The sequence below is a fragment of the Schistocerca piceifrons genome, chromosome 6 (genome assembly GCF_021461385.2).
Source record: "Schistocerca piceifrons isolate TAMUIC-IGC-003096 chromosome 6, iqSchPice1.1, whole genome shotgun sequence".
Lineage (NCBI taxonomy): Eukaryota > Metazoa > Arthropoda > Insecta > Orthoptera > Acrididae > Schistocerca > Schistocerca piceifrons.
This window is the reverse complement of record NC_060143.1, coordinates 594,786,530-594,804,322: the sequence shown is the minus strand read 5'-3', so window position 1 is coordinate 594,804,322 and position 17,793 is coordinate 594,786,530. Positions and strand designations below refer to the sequence as shown.

General features: G+C 40.4%; 1 protein-coding gene across 2 annotated transcripts in view; it reads left to right on the top strand.

Annotated features, from left to right (window-relative positions):
* LOC124802856 overlaps positions 1 to 5,372 on the top strand; it is a 223,877-nt gene extending 218,505 nt beyond the window's left edge. For both annotated transcript variants that reach the window (XM_047263888.1, XM_047263889.1), the window contains exon 9: positions 3,515 to 5,372. In XM_047263888.1, coding sequence (XP_047119844.1) covers positions 3,515 to 4,520 — 1,006 coding nt within the window. In that variant the 3' untranslated portion in view covers positions 4,521 to 5,372. The remainder of the gene's footprint in view (positions 1 to 3,514) is intronic.
* Positions 5,373 to 17,793: the final 12,421 nt, after the last annotated feature.

Here is a 17,793-nt window from a genome sequence, read left to right as displayed (position 1 = left end):
AAACTTTTTTTTTCCACTGCACTCCTTGCACTTGAAACCAAGCATGCTCATGCACCCTCTGTAAACATAATTCTTCCAGTTTTAAAATATGGTGCATGAGCAGGTGTGGCAAATTATTTTAAGTAACTGCTGTGAGTGTTGGATAATGACTTGACATGTTATTTTCGTAACAAGATGTTGTGTATATTGTTATTTTATTGTTCTTCTTAGCTTGTACCTTTTTTATATTTTTAATTGTTTACTTTTTATAGTAATTTTGAACAGTAGAAAATCCACGAAGAAATAATGACAGCATTATGGAAAGGGTAGATTGCTACTCACCATATAGCAGAGATATTGAGTCACAGAAAGGCACAACAAAAAGACTGCTAAAGACATAAGACACACACACACACACACACACACACACACACACACACACGCGCGCGCTGACACAGCTCACACACAGTGAACAATGTCTCTAGTTGCTGAGGCTGGCCAGAGACAGTGGGCATGTAGTCAGGAGAACTTTTGTGAAGTTTGGAAGGTAGGAGATGAGGTACTGGGGAAGTCGTGAGCAGTTCTTGGATAGTTCAGTAGATGGAGCACTTGCCCCTGAAAGCTGAAGGTGCCTGTTTTGAGTCCATCTTGCACACTCTGCTGCAGAGTGAAAAATTCAGTTTGAAAGTATAAATATGAAGGAAGGACTTTTCTATAGATAATATTAGAAAAATTTTAAACATGGCTGAAGCAGCAACTGTTGAAAATCTTCACGGCAAATGATAACAGCCAAACAGTTGCAGAATAAAGATTTATTGAAATCCCTGTTGACCGAGGTTTCGATACATCTTCATCAGAAGAAAATACACCTGAACAGGATGACACCTTCATTAGCAAAAACCTGAGCAACATAACTGATATAGAAGAAAAAACACTTATAGCTTTAAGTAACCATGAAAATTACCAAAGTATTACAAGCACAAAAACTTTGTCACTTACTAAAATCACATCCTGCAGTGGAGATGCATAAAACAATCGTGCAAAAGGCGTCGTTAGAGCAAGAAGGGGTTTGAAACTATCCAAAAAAAATTTTGTTTCTAAGCTGCACCTGTTCGTTAACAATAAATCCATCTTTGTGAGATAGATGTTTGAAAATTTCTAATTCCTTGAACAGGTCCAGTTCGTAATCCTTACTCACTTCATGTAGGAGTTCTACGTCATCCAGTTTATGTGGTGTATGTTGTAAGAGCAATAGATGTTCAGCAAACATGGAATTGTACATGTTTTTCCCATTTTTACCTAGCATGTGTTCTTTATATCTTACTTTAATGGGTCTACCTGTCTGTCCAATGTAATACTTGGGGCAGTTGTTTGTACTTTTGTAAACTCCGGATTTAATGCTAAGTTCTTCCCGTGCCTCAATAGTATGAATCACTCTTTGTTTTAAGCTATAGCTTACGGAAAAGGCAACTCTGTAACAGTATTGCTTCTGTAGAAGTCTCCTTATCTTGTATGATACGTTCCACAAAAATGGAATAGAAATAAAGTTATTACCCTCACTGTATATTGCCCTGTTATTTCCTAAGGTTGAACATTTTACAGCTGTTCTCTTTTCTCCCCCCCCCCCCCCCCATCCAACAATTTGGTCAATTAACATAGGGTAGTAACCATTGTTAATAGCTACAGATTTTACTAAAGATATTTCTCTTTCTAAACAATCCTGTTTAGTAAAATCCATAGCTATTAACAATGGTTATGACCCTATGTTAATTGAACAAATTGTTAGGGAAAAAAAATAAATAAATAAAATAAAAACAGCTGTAAAATGTTCAACCTCGGGAGATAACAGGGCGATAAACAGTGAGGGTAATAACTTTATTTCTATTCCATTTTCGTGGAACGTATCATACAAGATAAGGAGACTTCTACAGAAGCAATTCTGTTACAGAGTTGCCTTTTCCGTAAACAATAACTTAAAACAAAGAGTGATTCTTACTATTGGGGAACAGGAAGCACTTAGCAATAAATATCCACAGTTTACAAAAGTACTTGTAATGACTGTCCCCAACTATTACGTTGGACAGACAGGTAGACCCATTAAAGTCAGACATAAAGAACATATGCTAGGTAAAAATAAGCAAAACGTGACAATTCCACATTTTCTGACCATCTATTGCTCTTACAACATACGCCACGTAAACTGGATGATGTAGAGCTCCTTCATGAAGTGAAGTGAGTAAGGGTTACAAACTGGACCTGTTCAAGGAATTTGAAATTTTCAAACATAAAGATGGGTGCAGCTTGGAAACAAAAATTTTTTGTATAATTTCAAACCCCTTCTTGCTCTAATGTAATATAGTCTGGCTGACTAGAAGCTAGTTTTCTTGTCTGTTCATCATGGTGAGATGCTCCTTTCCTGTCTCATTGGGATTTTACTATTTTTGATGATTGTTGTTCGCGGTTTTCGATGTGAATGCGTGGTTTAAATGATTTTGTTATGTTTTTTGTTTATGATGATAGATTGTTGTGATTTACAACATTTTGTTCATTTTTGCTAGTATGTATTCTAGCCCTTAATTTGCGCAAGGTTCTCATACATAAGACTAGTGCCCTCTCTGTGGGATATGTTCCTTAGCGCAAGCTTCCCCTGTTTGACGCTAAGACACGGGTAAACTGGTGTTCATATTTTCTGTTGTATGTGGGTGTTTTGAATGGTTCTCATATATTTTATTTATTAAGACAGAGGGTTTAAATTAGCACAACCTTTAAAATTGTATGTATTCCAGTGTTTTAATGTGCGCAAGTGTCTTGCAGTTACCATAAGTGCCCTCTCTCAGTGAAATTGTCTGCCCTAGTGCATCCACACCCTCTTCAGGCTAGTTCACAGGCTAAGTACTGATAATATGTCATGTTCACATCAACCATCTCTTTATAATTACGCTGTACAGATGGAGGTGATATTTTAATTTTAACTACTGATGACGCCTTTGGCACTATTGTTTTATGCATCTCCACTGCAGGATGTGATTTTAGTAAGTGACTAAAAGTTTTTGTGCTTGTAATACTTTGGTAATTTTCATAGTTACTTAAAGCTATAAGTGTTTTTTCTTCTATGTCAGTTATGTTGAAAAGTTTTTTTGCTTATGAAGATGTCTTCCTGTTCAGGTGTATTTTGCTTCTGATGAAGGTAAATTTAGATATACCGAAACCGTGGTCAAGGATTTCAATAAATCTTGATTTTGCAACTGTTTTCACCATGAAGATAATATTAGACAGAAAATGAATGCCACTTCATCAGTTGCAGGAATAGTTGGAGTAGGGCTGACAATTAGAGACAGTGTTAAAAATAATGTCCAGTCTCTGGTTTATGGAACTAAAAAAAAATCAGTAGGTACTCCAATTCCATCAAAAATATTATCAGTACTTACTTTTTACTTATTCTTTAAACAGATTACTACATCAGGTTATGTAATAGTTTGATAGTCAAGAAAGCTATGGTATTTTGTTGCAATAACCTTATACTGTTCTGTTTCAGAGATATCTGTACTCCCCATGAACTGTCAACAATAATAGAAGTGAATTCTCCGCAAGTACCTCAGGCACAGGCAGCTAGTGCCACTGAATTAGTCACAAATATTATGGAAGATAAAATTATTGATAGTAATACACAAAGTTATATCCCTGAAGTATCTGCAACTAAAGAGAAAAACAATAGTTCTGTTGAGGAACGGCCTTCATCTGCTGAAGATAAGAGTTTATCAGATTGTGGTGGAGATGTTGTAAGAGATATAATGGCTGAACTCTTAGAGCGAAAATTGTTGACAAGCCCTTACCACTGGTTGAAAGATGAATATGAAAAGAAGCTTGCAGAACATGAAAGTTCAGTGGCTGAAGCAGCCTTGTCCAATGAGGATAGCGAGAGAAAAAATTTAGGTGCAAAAACTTCAAAAGATATTTTAAATAGCTCACACAATGTCACAGATACTCCAGAACACATGTCGTTCCAAACATCTTCAAAGTCTGGAAACCTAAATATTGAAGAAGAATGTCCATTTGCCCGTAGTACTAGTGTTCACCAAACAGATTTGCACAATGTGTTTGAGAAACTGGGAATAGGATGGGCAAACAGCATGCTACAAAAAACTCGACAAGCAATGACCTACAGTTCTTCCAGCTCAGAGAACTCACATGATTTTTCTGCATCACGCAAAAAGAATTCTCTAAAAGATGCAAAAAAATCCAGGGAGGAACATCAGGCTCTGAAATGTGAAACTAGTAAGTCAGCTGTGATCCAAGACTTACTGCAGTACAAAAAAGAGCATTTTGTACCTGCAACCTTAAGTTTAGAGGATGTTCCAAAGCAGAAGTCAGCTAACCCTGAAAATTCTATAAAATCAAATATTTCTAAAACCAGAGAAACAGAAATTTCTACTGCAAGGGACGAGTCATGTGTTGATGAATGTTTAAGTATAAAAGTTCCAAATATTTCTTTAACTACAAAATTAAAACTTTCTGTAAGTGGTTCTAACAGCTCATCATGACACTAACATTTATTGCTGCCTGTTCTACTAGTCAGCCTAAAGGTTAAAAATTTGTTTTGTTTAATAGATAAAGTTTTACTGTGTATTGATATACTTGTTTATTTGTCTGTATATGTATAAACTAAATTTATTGTTGTGTCTGTTCTTGTATTAAAATTTCGTTTTTATTTGACAAATAAAAAACTGTTATGTTAACTATTAATTATACCTGGCACTGTAAAGCTTTGGAAAAAATGGCATAATGTTTTAGAGAGCTAAGTAACTGACTTAAGGTCTTTCATTCTTATATTTTTGACACAATTACATTAACATTTCACAATGCGATTACCAATTTCGACCACCTGTTGATCATTTTCAGACTCTCAGTACATAAGAAGAGGGTACCAATAAACTATATTTTGTACACAGTCCGCCAAGTAATTATGTAATGATAAAAATGATTCTTTTTCATTATGTAGATAAAAATTTGGTAGGTTTTATAATGTGTCTTTGTGTCCTCTTTTTATCTATTGACTGATGAAAGATGACCAATGTGTAGTCAAAACTGATAATGGCATTGTGAAATGCTCTTGTGATTGTGCCAGAAACTATAAAAGTAAAAATCTTTTGTGCTTGGTGTTATATAGCTTTTAAATATGTCTTAAAGGACACCTTGTAAAACAGTATGGGCTGCATTTAAAAGGTTTTTATAGCCATACCAGCGTTTGAGTGTACAGCATTTAACAGCAGCAACATACACGGCAATCTGTGTACTGTGAGACTAACGGTGGGTTGAACATCACAAAGCATTTGTCATTGATACAGAGACACACAATATCTGCCACTGGTGCTGCGTTGTACACTCAAATAATGGTTTGGCTATTAAATATTTTAAATGAAGCTCATGGTTTTTAAATGTGCTTTAACAAATAAAAATAAGGCTTCAAAGTATCCCAGGAATCCAGCATTCCTACTCCATCTGATTATCTATTCCTCAACATGACACAAGGTACCTTAAATCACTGCTAGCATTTCCTTTCCTGTTCCACTCAAAAACGGAGCAAGGAAAAATGACTGTCTGTTCCCTTTTAACATCAGTTTTGCACATTGTTTGAAACAAGAAGAAGAAATTAGATACTCAGTAGAGGTAAAATTAATTTTTGGCAGTCTTGTTAAATGTAAAGAGTATTATAGGCTTTTGCAGATGTACTGTCATCGAACAAGGGTGGGGGGGGTTTTGGGGGGGGGGGGGGGGGGGGAAGAGAGAGAGAGAGAGAGAGAGAGAGATATTTTGGTAATATCCAGTACCATCATAGTAATATCTTTCTGTACAAGTGATAGACAGTTGTTTGAAGTGCTACATACTAAATGGATGATAGTGTTTTTGGCTGGTAAAGAAACCTATACAAATATAGGCAATTAAAAACTGCCTGGGTAATAGTTGTTTTACATATCAATATGCTCCATTCCACTCGTCTGCACTTTATTTTTGATAGTTCACAATGTGATTGATTTTTTAATATTACAATTCTGTCCTGAAATGCCACCTCCTATGATGGTAGATGTGTACATTGACATAAAATGAATCACCATTATTTTAGCAAAATCTGAGAAAACACTTCGAAAACAGGAGTTGCAGAATATGAGATAAAAAACCAGAAACTCTAACAATTTGTTGTTCAAAGAACGTAATATGACAATGTCTTTGCTAGAATGCCACATTATTAAACAGCACTCATCAGTCACAAATGAAGGAAGCAGATGAAGTAATGTGAAAAGGTCTTATACTTTTCATAATTTACCCTCATTTCACATTGCACTTAAAAAGTCAAAACAAATATTGCTCATTGCCGTATGATGGATAAAGCATAAACTGGCCCCACCTTTCAGGTATTTGTGGGGAGTAGTACTTACTTATAGTAATTTGCTTGGAATTAAATGTTGCCTGTTAGAAACGTAAAATTGCTGTTACATTGCAAACACTGACAGCAGTGAAAATTGATAATACCTAATAAAATATTCCGAGCGGAACTACGACAGCTGGGACCACTAAGACTTTTGCATTCGAGTCATACATCAGTCTTTCTATAACACATGAATGTCATCCACTGTATCTTTTCTTTTAATGAAATCTATTGTTTTCATCCAAGAAAGTAACAATTTGGCCTGTCAGAGTATCACACTTCATTTAAAGGTTATAAATTTAGCAAAGAACATTCTGTGTATTCAAGACATTGATTTGTATTGTCTCTGGGAGAGGTTAGACAGGGTACTTTCTTAGATTACTTTTTTAACATTTTAAACAATAAAATTAGTCTACACAGAATCATTTCCAGCACAAGTGCGAACCGTAAGTCTTGTCACCACTGCAGAAAATATTTATCCTGCAGTGTTTCCAGTGTCTGTCAGTACTGTCTGACAAACAAGTTGGGGCTCAGCTGCCTATAATACAGGGGGCCACAACAGGAAATTACACGCTGGTGCCGGCCGGTGTGGCCGAGCAGTTCTAGGCGCTTCAGTCTGGAACCGAGCGATCACTACGGTCGCAGGTTCGAATCCTGCCTCGGGCATGGATGTGTGTGATGTCCTTAGGTTAAATAGGTTTAAGTAGTTCTAAGTCTAGGGGACTGATGACCTCAGATGTTAAGTCCCATAGTGCTCAGAGCCATTTGAACCATTTTTTACATGCAGGTAGGCTGTGAGTGGCGATTTCACAGGCGAGTCTTGCTGCACCACATACCTGAACACAGTCGGGATTTTTCATGTTTTCTTGTATGGTCAGTGAAATGATTCTCGTAAGGATGTCAACCTCTTTCACCATCTGGGACAGCATCACTTGTGAGCTGCTTCCCCCAACAAAAAAACCAAAGCTTTTGTTAGACCAAATAGATCTTTGCCATGGAGTAATCCCCAGTAATGTGTCAAACAAGAATACAAATATACAGGAGATAATAGAACAAAAAGATGTAAATAACTATTATATAAACCCGAATTTAAGAAACGCGTACATGTGTTCACATTCATAGTGGCATGGGCTTTCCAACTGGCTGGATACTGTCACATGTCTACAAAGGAAATGACTTAGAAATGAAAAGTAAAAGTACAAAACAGAAATTTTACTGAACTATCATAAATGCATAAGTACTGTTTTTAATGATATGGTTATAATAGAGGGAAACATTCCACGTAGGAAAAATATATCTAAAAACAAAGATGATGTGACTTACCAAATGAACGTGCTGGCAGGTCGACAGACACACAAACAAACACAAACATACACACAAAATTCAAGCTTTCGCAACAAACTGTTGCCTCATCAGGAAAGAGGGAAGGAGAGGGAAAGACGAAAGGATGTGGGTTTTAAGGGTGAGGGTAAGGAGTCATTCCAATCCTGGGAGCGGAAAGACTTACCTTAGGGGGAAAAAAGGACGGGTATACACTCTCTCTCGCGCGCACACACACACACACACACACACACACACACACACACGCACACACACACATATATCCATCCACACATATACAGACACAAGCAGATATATTTAAAGACAAAGAGTTTGGGCAGAGATGTCAGTCGAGGCAGAAGTGCAGAGGCAAAGATGATGTTGAATGACAGGTGAGGTATGAGTGGCGGCAACTTGAAATTAGCGGAGATTGAGGCCTGGTGGATAACGGGAAGAGGGGATATATTGAAGAGCAAGTTCTCATCTCCGGAGTTCGGATAGGTTGGTGTTAGTGGGAAGTATCCAGATAACCCGAACGGTGTAACACTGCGCCAAGATGTGCTGGCCGTGCACCACGGCATGTTTAGCCACAGGGTGATCCTCATTACCAACAAACACTGTCTGCCTGTGTCCATTCATGCGAATGGACAGTTTGTTGCTGGTCATTCCCACATAGAAAGCTTCACAGTGTAGGCAGGTCAGTTGGTAAATCACGTGGGTGCTTTCACACGTGGCTCTGCCTTTGATCGTGTACACCTTCCGGGTTACAGGACTGGAGTAGGTGGTGGTGGGAGGGTGCATGGGACAGGTTTTACACCGGGGGCGGTTACAAGGGTAGGAGCCAGAGGGTAGGGAAGGTGGTTTGGAGATTTCATAGGGATGAACTAAGAGGTTACAAAGGTTAGGTGGACGGCGGAAAGACACTCTTGGTGGAGTGGGGAGGATTTCATGAAGGATGGATCTCATTTCAGGGCTGGATTTGAGGAAGTCGTATCCCTGCTGGAGAGCCACATTCAGAGTCTGATCCAGTCCCGGAAAGTATCCTGTCACAAGTGGGGCACTTTTGTGGTTCTTCTGTGGGAGGTTCTGGGTTTGAGAGGATGAGGAAGTGGCTCTGGTTATTTGCTTCTGTACCAGGTCGGGAGGGTAGTTGCGGGATGCGAAAGCTGTTGTCAGGTTGTTGGTGTAATGCTTCAGGGATTCCGGACTGGAGCAGATTTGTTTGCCACGAAGACCTAGGCTGTAGGGAAGGGACCGTTTGATGTGGAATGGGTAGCAGCTGTCGTAATGGAGGTACTGTTGTTTGTTGGTGGGTTTGATGTGGACGGACGTGTGAAGCTGGCCATTGGACAGGTGGAGGTCAACATCAAGGAAAGTGGCATGGGATTTGGAGTAGGACCAGGTGAATCTGATGGAACCAAAGGAGTTAAGGTTGGAGAGGAAATTCTGGAGTTCTCCTTCACTGTGAGTCCAGATCATGAAGATGTCATCAATAAATCTGTACCAAACTTTGGGTTGGCAGGCCTGGGTAACCAAGAAGGCTTCCTGTAAGCGACCCATGAATAGGTTGGCGTACGAAGGGGCCATCCTGGTACCCATGGCTGTTCCCTTTAATTGTTGGTATGTCTGGTCTTCAAAAGTGAAGAAGTTGTGGGTCAATATGAAGCTGACTAAGGTAATGAGGAAAGAGGTTTTAGGTAGTGTGGCAGGTGATCGGCGTGAAAGGAAGTACTCCATCGCAGCGAGGCCCTGGACGTGCGGGATATTTGTGTATAAGGAAGTGGCATCAATGGTTACAAGGATGGTTTCTGGGGGTAACGGATTGGGTAAGGATTCCAGGCGTTCGAGAAAGTGGTTGGTGTCTTTGATGAAGGATGGGAGACTGCATGTAATGGGTTGAAGGTGTTGATCTACGTAGGCAGAGATACATTCCGTGGGGGCTTGGTAACCAGCTACAATGGGGCGGCCGGGATGATTGGGTTTGTGAATTTTAGGAAGAAGGTAGGGGTGCGGGGTGTCGGTGGGGTCAGGAGGTTGATGGAGTCAGGTGAAAGGTTTTGTAGGGGGCCTAAGTTTCTGAGGATTCCTTGAAGCTCCGCCTGGACATCAGGAATGGGATTACTTTGGCAAACTTTGTATGTGGTGTTGTCTGAAAGCTGACGCAGTCCCTCAGCCACATACTCCCGACGATCAAGTACCACGGTCGTGGAACCCTTGTCCGCCGGAAGAATGACGATGGACCGGTCAGCCTTCAGATCACGAATAGCCTGGGCTTCAGCAGAGGCGATGTTTCCTTTCACGCCGATCACCTGCCACCCTGCCTAAAACCTCTTTCCTCATTACCTTAGCCAGCTTCATCCTGACCCACAACTTCTTTACTTTTGAGGGCCAGACATACCAACAATTAAAGGGAACAGCCATGGGTACCAGGATGGCCCCCTCGTACGCCAACCTATTCATGGGTCGCTTAGAGGAAGCCTTCTTGGTTACCCAGGCCTGCCAACCCAAAGTTTGGTACAGATTTATTGATGATATCTTCATGATCTGGACTCACAGTGAAGAAGAACTCCAGAATTTCCTCTCCAACCTCAACTCCTTTGGTTCCATCAGATTCACCTGGTCCTACTCCAAATCCCGTGCCACTTTCCTTGATGTTGACCTCCACCTGTCCAATGGCCAGCTTCACACGTCCGTCCACATCAAACCCACCAACAAACAACAGTACCTCCATTACGACAGCTGCCACCCATTCCACATCAAATGGTCCCTTCCCTACAGCCTAGGTCTTCGTGGCAATCAAATCTGCTCCAGTCCGGAATCCCTGAAGCATTACACCAACAACCTGACAACAGCTTTCGCATCCCGCAACTACCCTCCCGACCTGGTACAGAAGCAAATAACCAGAGCCACTTCCTCATCCTCTCAAACCCAGAACCTCCCACAGAAGAACCACAAAAGTGCCCCACTTGTGACAGGATACTTTCCGGGACTGGATCAGACTCTGAATGTGGCTCTCCAGCAGGGATACGACTTCCTCAAATCCAGCCCTGAAATGAGATCCATCCTTCATGAAATCCTCCCCACTCCACCAAGAGTGTCTTTCCGCCGTCCACCTAACCTTCGTAACCTCTTAGTTCATCCCTATGAAATCCCCAAACCACCTTCCCTACCCTCTGGCTCCTACCCTTGTAATAACCCCCGGTGTAAAACCTGTCCCATGCACCCTCCCACCACCACCTACTCCAGTCCTGTAACCCGGAAGGTGTACACGATCAAAGGCAGAGCCACGTGTGAAAGCACCCACGTGATTTACCAACTGACCTGCCTACACTGTGAAGCTTTCTATGTGGGAATGACCAGCAACAAACTGTCCATTCGCATGAATGGACACAGGCAGACAGTGTTTGTTGGTAATGAGGATCACCCTGTGGCTAAACATGCCGTGGTGCACGGCCAGCACATCTTGGCGCAGTGTTACACCGTTCGGGTTATCTGGATACTTCCCACTAACACCAACCTATCCGAACTCCGGAGATGGGAACTTGCTCTTCAATATATCCCCTCTTCCCGTTATCCACCAGGCCTCAATCTCCGCTAATTTCAAGTTGCCGCCACTCATACCTCACCTGTCATTCAACATCATCTTTGCCTCTGCACTTCTGCCTCGACTGACATCTCTGCCCAAACTCTTTGTCTTTAAATATGTCTGCTTGTGTCTGTATATGTGTGGATGGGTGTGTGTGTGTGTGTGTGTGTGTGTGTGTGTGTGTGTGTGCGCGAGTGTATACCTGTCCTTTTTTCCCCCTAAGGTAAGTCTTTCCGCTCCCGGGATTGGAATGACTCCTTACCCTCACCCTTAAAACCCACATCCTTTCGTCTTTCCCTCTCCTTCCCTCTTTCCTGATGAGGCAACAGTTTGTTGCGAAAGCTTGAATTTTGTGTGTATGTTTGTGTTTGTTTGTGTGTCTGTCGACCTGCCAGCACTTTCATTTGGTAAGTCACATCATCTTTGTTTTTAGATATAGTACTGTTTTTAATCACTACACAGGTGATTAGAAGTCACCATCACTCAATTTCTTGTTGCCACTTTATTTGTAAATAGCATTGTCCTCTGTGCCATCAAGTGCATTAGAAGCAACTTTCTTTTTAAATGCATGATGAACAGTTTTATTCAGTATACATTTCCGAGATTGGTCAATCAACTCGTACACTTGAGACAAACTTGCATGCTTAACACATCCTCCAAGTGTTAACTGACTAGATTATTTCATTAGCCATTGTGTGTACATATTTTAAGTTTGTCCTTAAATGATGGCTTATTTAAACAAACATCTAATGGCTATAGCATTGATGTCATCCAAACAGCCAAGTCCATTCTACTCTTTCTACTAATTTTCTCTTTACAGCCTAGATAGTATGACTTGTGTATGAATATAATAATACAAGCATGTGTGGGAAACCTAGCTAGCGGCCAGAATGACATTCCTATACAAGTTTCATCCAGTCTAATACCATGTCCTCGGTGGAACAGCTACTTTTGCTAGCAAATATAATAACGCTGTTTGGAAACACCTCAAACTTAGATAACATCTTGCATTTAAAAACAGTGAATGGTGCCACTTTATGGCCAGCAGTTCTCCAAGCAAGCATGACAGACGTGAGCTGCTTTTCATCACCCCTTGACAGTATCTTGACATCTTTCTTCCATTTTACTTCTACTGTATAATTTGTTGGCATATCAAAATACACCAGAGTTTGGGCTACATTACCTATCTGACCATGAAGATCATCATTTTTTATGCACTGTCTGATTATGAGAAACTGAAATTCAAGTTTTTCTCATAGTTTTATGGCAGCCTCTGTGCATCTGAAGTGTGCCTGTGAGGAGAAAATACCCAGTGTTTCATCAAATAGGCAACCCAATTGTGGTTCCTTTGAAAATTGTGATTTTCTGCTGTCAAGCAGCTTAATGTGCTTTATTTAACTTGGATAATTTGTGCACTCACAGGCTTCTATCATTGCCCCGTAACAAAATCATTCAGCACAACTTCCAGCGTAGATTAGTGACTGGTTTGTCACCCAGAAAATGCTTTAGGATTGCTGGAACAAGCTAAAAGTTGTTTTGTTTTCTATCTGCTCCGTCTTACATTATTCTCATCAAACCCAAATCGCTGACCTGCAACACGATTTGATGTTTCCTCAATGAGAGAAATCATTTCTCTTTTCAACTCTGCAGTATAGAGAACGCACTTCATTGTGGTAGGCTAAAATCTGCTACTTCACAAAAGTACTAAAGTAGACTTAAACAAAGGATGAAATCCAAATGTACCATCTGCAAACAATTGGCCTGTGGGATCAATGGGAGAAACAAATGTAGTTAGGGGTGGGGGTGGGAAAAGGGGGGGGGGGCCTCAGTGCAGGGGAGCAGCTTCATCCATTGTGTGCAGCGAAGGTAACATGATTCACATTGATATGGTATTGTAGAAATCTCTCGCAGAAGAAACGAGGTTTCAGAAAAGCGCATTTGTAAGGACACTCGTGTTCAAATGGGGAACGTACTTTTACTAGTGAATGTGAAATTAAATTAAGGCAGCAGGACACTTATTATTGCTACATCACAAATGTTGGCAGCATTGAGAAATTACTAGATGTCCGTATTTACTCGAGTCTAAGCCGCACCTGAAAAATGAGGCTCGAAATCAAAGGAAAAAAATTTCCCGAATCTAAGCCGCACCTGAAATTTGAGACTCGAAATTCAACGGGAGACAAAAGTTTTAGGCCGCATCTCCAAATCGAAACAAAGTTGGTCCTTTGTAATACGAGACACAATTTAGGTCGAATGAATGACGATACAGCTACAGTAGTTTGGTGCGAGTCGTAAGCTTAGCAGTTACGCTTTACCAGGTAGCCATTGCTATGCTTCAGGCGCTCCGTCTTTATTTATACGGGTATCCTTCCTTTTTCACGTGCTTCATCCGGTTTGAATTGATTGCTTATTTTTCTTTGATCTGATAAGCGCCGTTTTCTTTGTTATAGGTGTTTACATCACTCTAAGCTGAAAATGCATTACTGTACTGTGTCATGCATTGTTTGTCGCATTCTGATAGTGCATATTTACGGCCTGTCGCCGCTCGTGGCATGGCTTCCTTTTGTGCAGGCTACCGCCACTTACAATTGTTTTTTTTTTTTAAAGGAACATCTCATTAGCGAAACAATGGCAAGAGACTGCTATTTGTTGTTACTTACACTGCTGCTTTCTTTGATAATGATCAACAAGATCCAAATAATAGACTGCGTATAATAGATGTTCTGAACAAGAGTTTAGCGAAAATTTTTCTCCGTTTGAAAATCTTTGCAGGCGCCTCTTTAGTACATTACATTCTGCACAGAAAGTGGTCATCTTAGATTTAAAAATCTAGTCAATTGCCGTGCTTCATTTTTGAGTGTATCACTATTAGGTATAAGAATAATACGAATATAAACATGACATGATATGTATATTCTTCCGCGTTTGCTGTTGTCTCAATCTAGTTTCGTAGTTTATTAGGCAGAAATAATACATGGCAAAATGTTTATATTCGTATTATTCTTATGGTGAAGAGAATACTGCATGTTATTCACAATTCATAAAAGTTCCTATTAGCAACAACCATCTCTTCTCACAGGTAGGAAAAAATTCAGAATGTAGAGTTGGCCATATTGACAAACATCCCAAACAGTCTTGCCAGTCAGATTTTCGTAGTACATTGAAATGCCGCTACATTCGAAGATGAACAATACGAAATTTGTATTTACTTAGTTGGATAATGTACGAAAATGCAGTGGTCGAAACTCGGGGCGGAGAAAAAAGCTCGTCTTCCACCCTTTTTTTTTTTTTTTTTTTTTTTTTTTTTTTTTTTTTTTTTTTTTTTTTTTTAATGACGCAGAGGTTTTGGTGCCAGTACAGGGTTATTACAAATGATTGAAGCGATTTCACAGCTCTACAATAACTTTATTATTTGAGATATTTTCACAATGCTTTGCACACACATACAAAAACTCAAAACGTTTTTTTAGGCATTCACAAATGTTCGATATGTGCCCCTTTAGTGATTCGGCAGACATCAAGCCGATAATCAAGTTCCTCCCACACTCGGCGCAGCATGTCCCCATCAATGAGTTCGAAAGCATCGTTGATGCGAGCTCGCAGTTCTGGCACGTTTCTTGGTAGAGGAGGTTTAAACACTGAATCTTTCACATAACCCCACAGAAAGAAATCGCATGGGGTTAAGTCGGGAGAACGTGGAGGCCATGACATGAATTGCTGATCGTGATCTCCACCACGACCGACCGATCCATCGGTTTTCCAATCTCCTGCTTAAGAAATGCCGAACATCATGATGGAAGTGCGGTGGAGCACCATCTTGTTGAAAGATGAAGTCGGCGCTGTCGGTCTCCAGTTGTGGCATGAGCCAATTTTCCAGCATGTCCAGATACACATGTCCTGTAACGTTTTTTTCGCAGAAGGAAAAGGAGCCGTAAACTTTAAACCGTGAGATTGCACAAAACACGTTAACTTTTGGTGAATTACGAATTTGCTGCACGAATGCGTGAGGATTCTCTACCGCCCAGATTCGCACGTTGTGTCTGTTCACCTCACCATTAAGAAAAAATGTTGCTTCATCACTGAAAACAAGTTTCGCACTGAACGCATCCTTTTCCATGAGCTGATGCAACCGCGTCGAAAATTCAAAGCATTTGACTTTGTCATCGGGTGTCAGGGCTTGTAGCAATTGTAAACGGTAAGGCTTCTGCTTTAGCCTTTTCCGTAAGCTGTCAGCTGTGGTACGTTTAGCTCCCTGCTTGCTTTATTCGTCGACTTCCGCGGGCTACGCGTGAAACTTGCCCGCGTGCGTTCAACCGTTTCTTCGCTCACTGCAGGCCGACCCATTGATTTCCCCTTACAGAGGCATCCAGAAGCTTTAAACTGCGCATACCATCACCGAATGGAGTTAGCAGTTGGTGGATCTTTGTTGAACTTCGTCCTGAAGTGTCGTTGCACTGTTATGACTGACTGATGTGAGTGCATTTCAAGCGCGACATACGCTTTCTCGGCTCCTGTCGCCATTTTGTCTCACTGCGCTCTTGAGCGCTCTGGCAGCAGAAACCTGAAGTGTGGCTTCAGCCGAACAAAACTTTGAGTTTTTCTACGTATCTGTAGTGTGTCGTGACCATATGTCAATGAATGGAGCTACAGCGAATTTATGAAATCGCTTCAATCATTTGTAATAGCCCTGTATTTATCTTTGTGCCTACAAAGCATGCCTATGTAGCGCTATGTATATTCGACGGCAGAAGTTAGTTGTAGCGGCACCCACCAACATTTTTCAGAACTTCCACTTGCTTTGCACTCGATTCTAAGCCACAGGCGGATTTTTGGATTACAAAAACCGGAAAAAAGTGCGGCTTAGACTCAAGTAAATACGGTACATGACGAGTGCTGATGGCTTCCGAAAGAAGCTGGAACCGCTGAAATGTAAAACTATACTTACTGTAATCGCCAGCTTCAGCAAGTTTATTATCAAGTCAATTTTTGAGGGTGTGTGTGTGTGTGTGTGTGTGTGTGTGTGTGTGTGTGCGTGTGTGTGTGTGTGTGTGTGTGTGTGTGTGTGTGTGTGTGTAAAGAAATTTTTTTTATTGATATATCTGAAAAACAGCTAAATTCAAAGATTAGCAATGTTAAATGTGAATTTTTGCCCAATAAAAAATAGTTATACAAAATACTGAAAGCACTAACACAGTGGCTTCTGTGGCATTTTTCAGAACTTCCTTAGGCTTTTCCTCCGAATCTATACCACAGGCACATTTTTAGACAGCAAAACTCCTGGTTACTCCACTGTTTCATTTTCCATTAGTATTGTAATTTATACCACTGCTGACAAACTGCACATTGTGGCAGTGGGTAGTATTTAATGTAAAATAAATGGCCAGTGGGCTTCATGTTATCTCCAGTTAAGGCTAATCTTTAGTTCCTTCATAGGAGCAAATAGCTCCTCACATGCTTCTCACCGTAGACAAGGTGACTAAGGTAGATTCTATGGACCTTCTCTGTCTATTTCTGCATACAATTCAAGGAAGTGAGCTCATGTTTGTGGTAAAGTATCAGCAGAATGAACAGTTAGACATTAATTGAAGTACAGGTTGTAATAAATGTGTGAGGAGGGGGAGGGTGGTGAGAATGAGGAGATTTTGTGTGTCATTCACAAAGACAAATACATGTGAACAGACTCTGCAGTTAAGAAAGTACCCAGTAACCAAAATGGTGATTTCGAAGTGCTATTTTCATACCTGTTACTTCGTGTGGGGTGTTAACGTACTGGGCAAAGAGCAGCTAGTTATCTCCTATTAAGGGCTTTTCCATTTGTCATACAAGAACAAACAACTTTTCATGTGGTACTCATCAATCGAGCCATCTGTCTCCATCTGCATCTACTTCTTTCACACAATTCTAGTAGGGAAGTTAAATTCAGCATGTAAAGTAACAACAGTAGAAACAGTGAGCTATTAATTGAAGTGAAGTTGCTGTAAGAATGTGAAGCAGTTAGTATGGGAAAGGGGGAGAGTCTGCATGTTTATATGTCAGTGTCTTCGTGAGTGTAACTCGTTGCTGTTATGAGATACCCAGTACTCAAAAAGGTGATGTCCAAGTACTTTTTCCGTATCTTTTACTTCATTTGTAGTACGTAATGTAAAAAAGTCAACAGAGAGCAGCATGTTGTCTCAAATAAAGGGTCTTATTAACTTTTCGATTTGTCTTGCAAGAGTGAATAACCATTCATGTGGTGCTAATCATGGTCAAATTGACAAGATGACTTAGTGTAGTTTCTATGGAGTCATCTCTATCTATTTCTTTTGCACGCTTCCAATAGGGAAGTTAAATTCAGCTTGGAAAGTAACAGCAGTAGCAACAGTTAGATGTTAATTGAAGTTAAGTTGTTGTAAGAGTGTGAGAAAAGAAGAGACATACACTGAGGTGAGAAAACTCATGGGTTAGCGATACGCACATATACAGATGGCGGTAGTTTCATGTT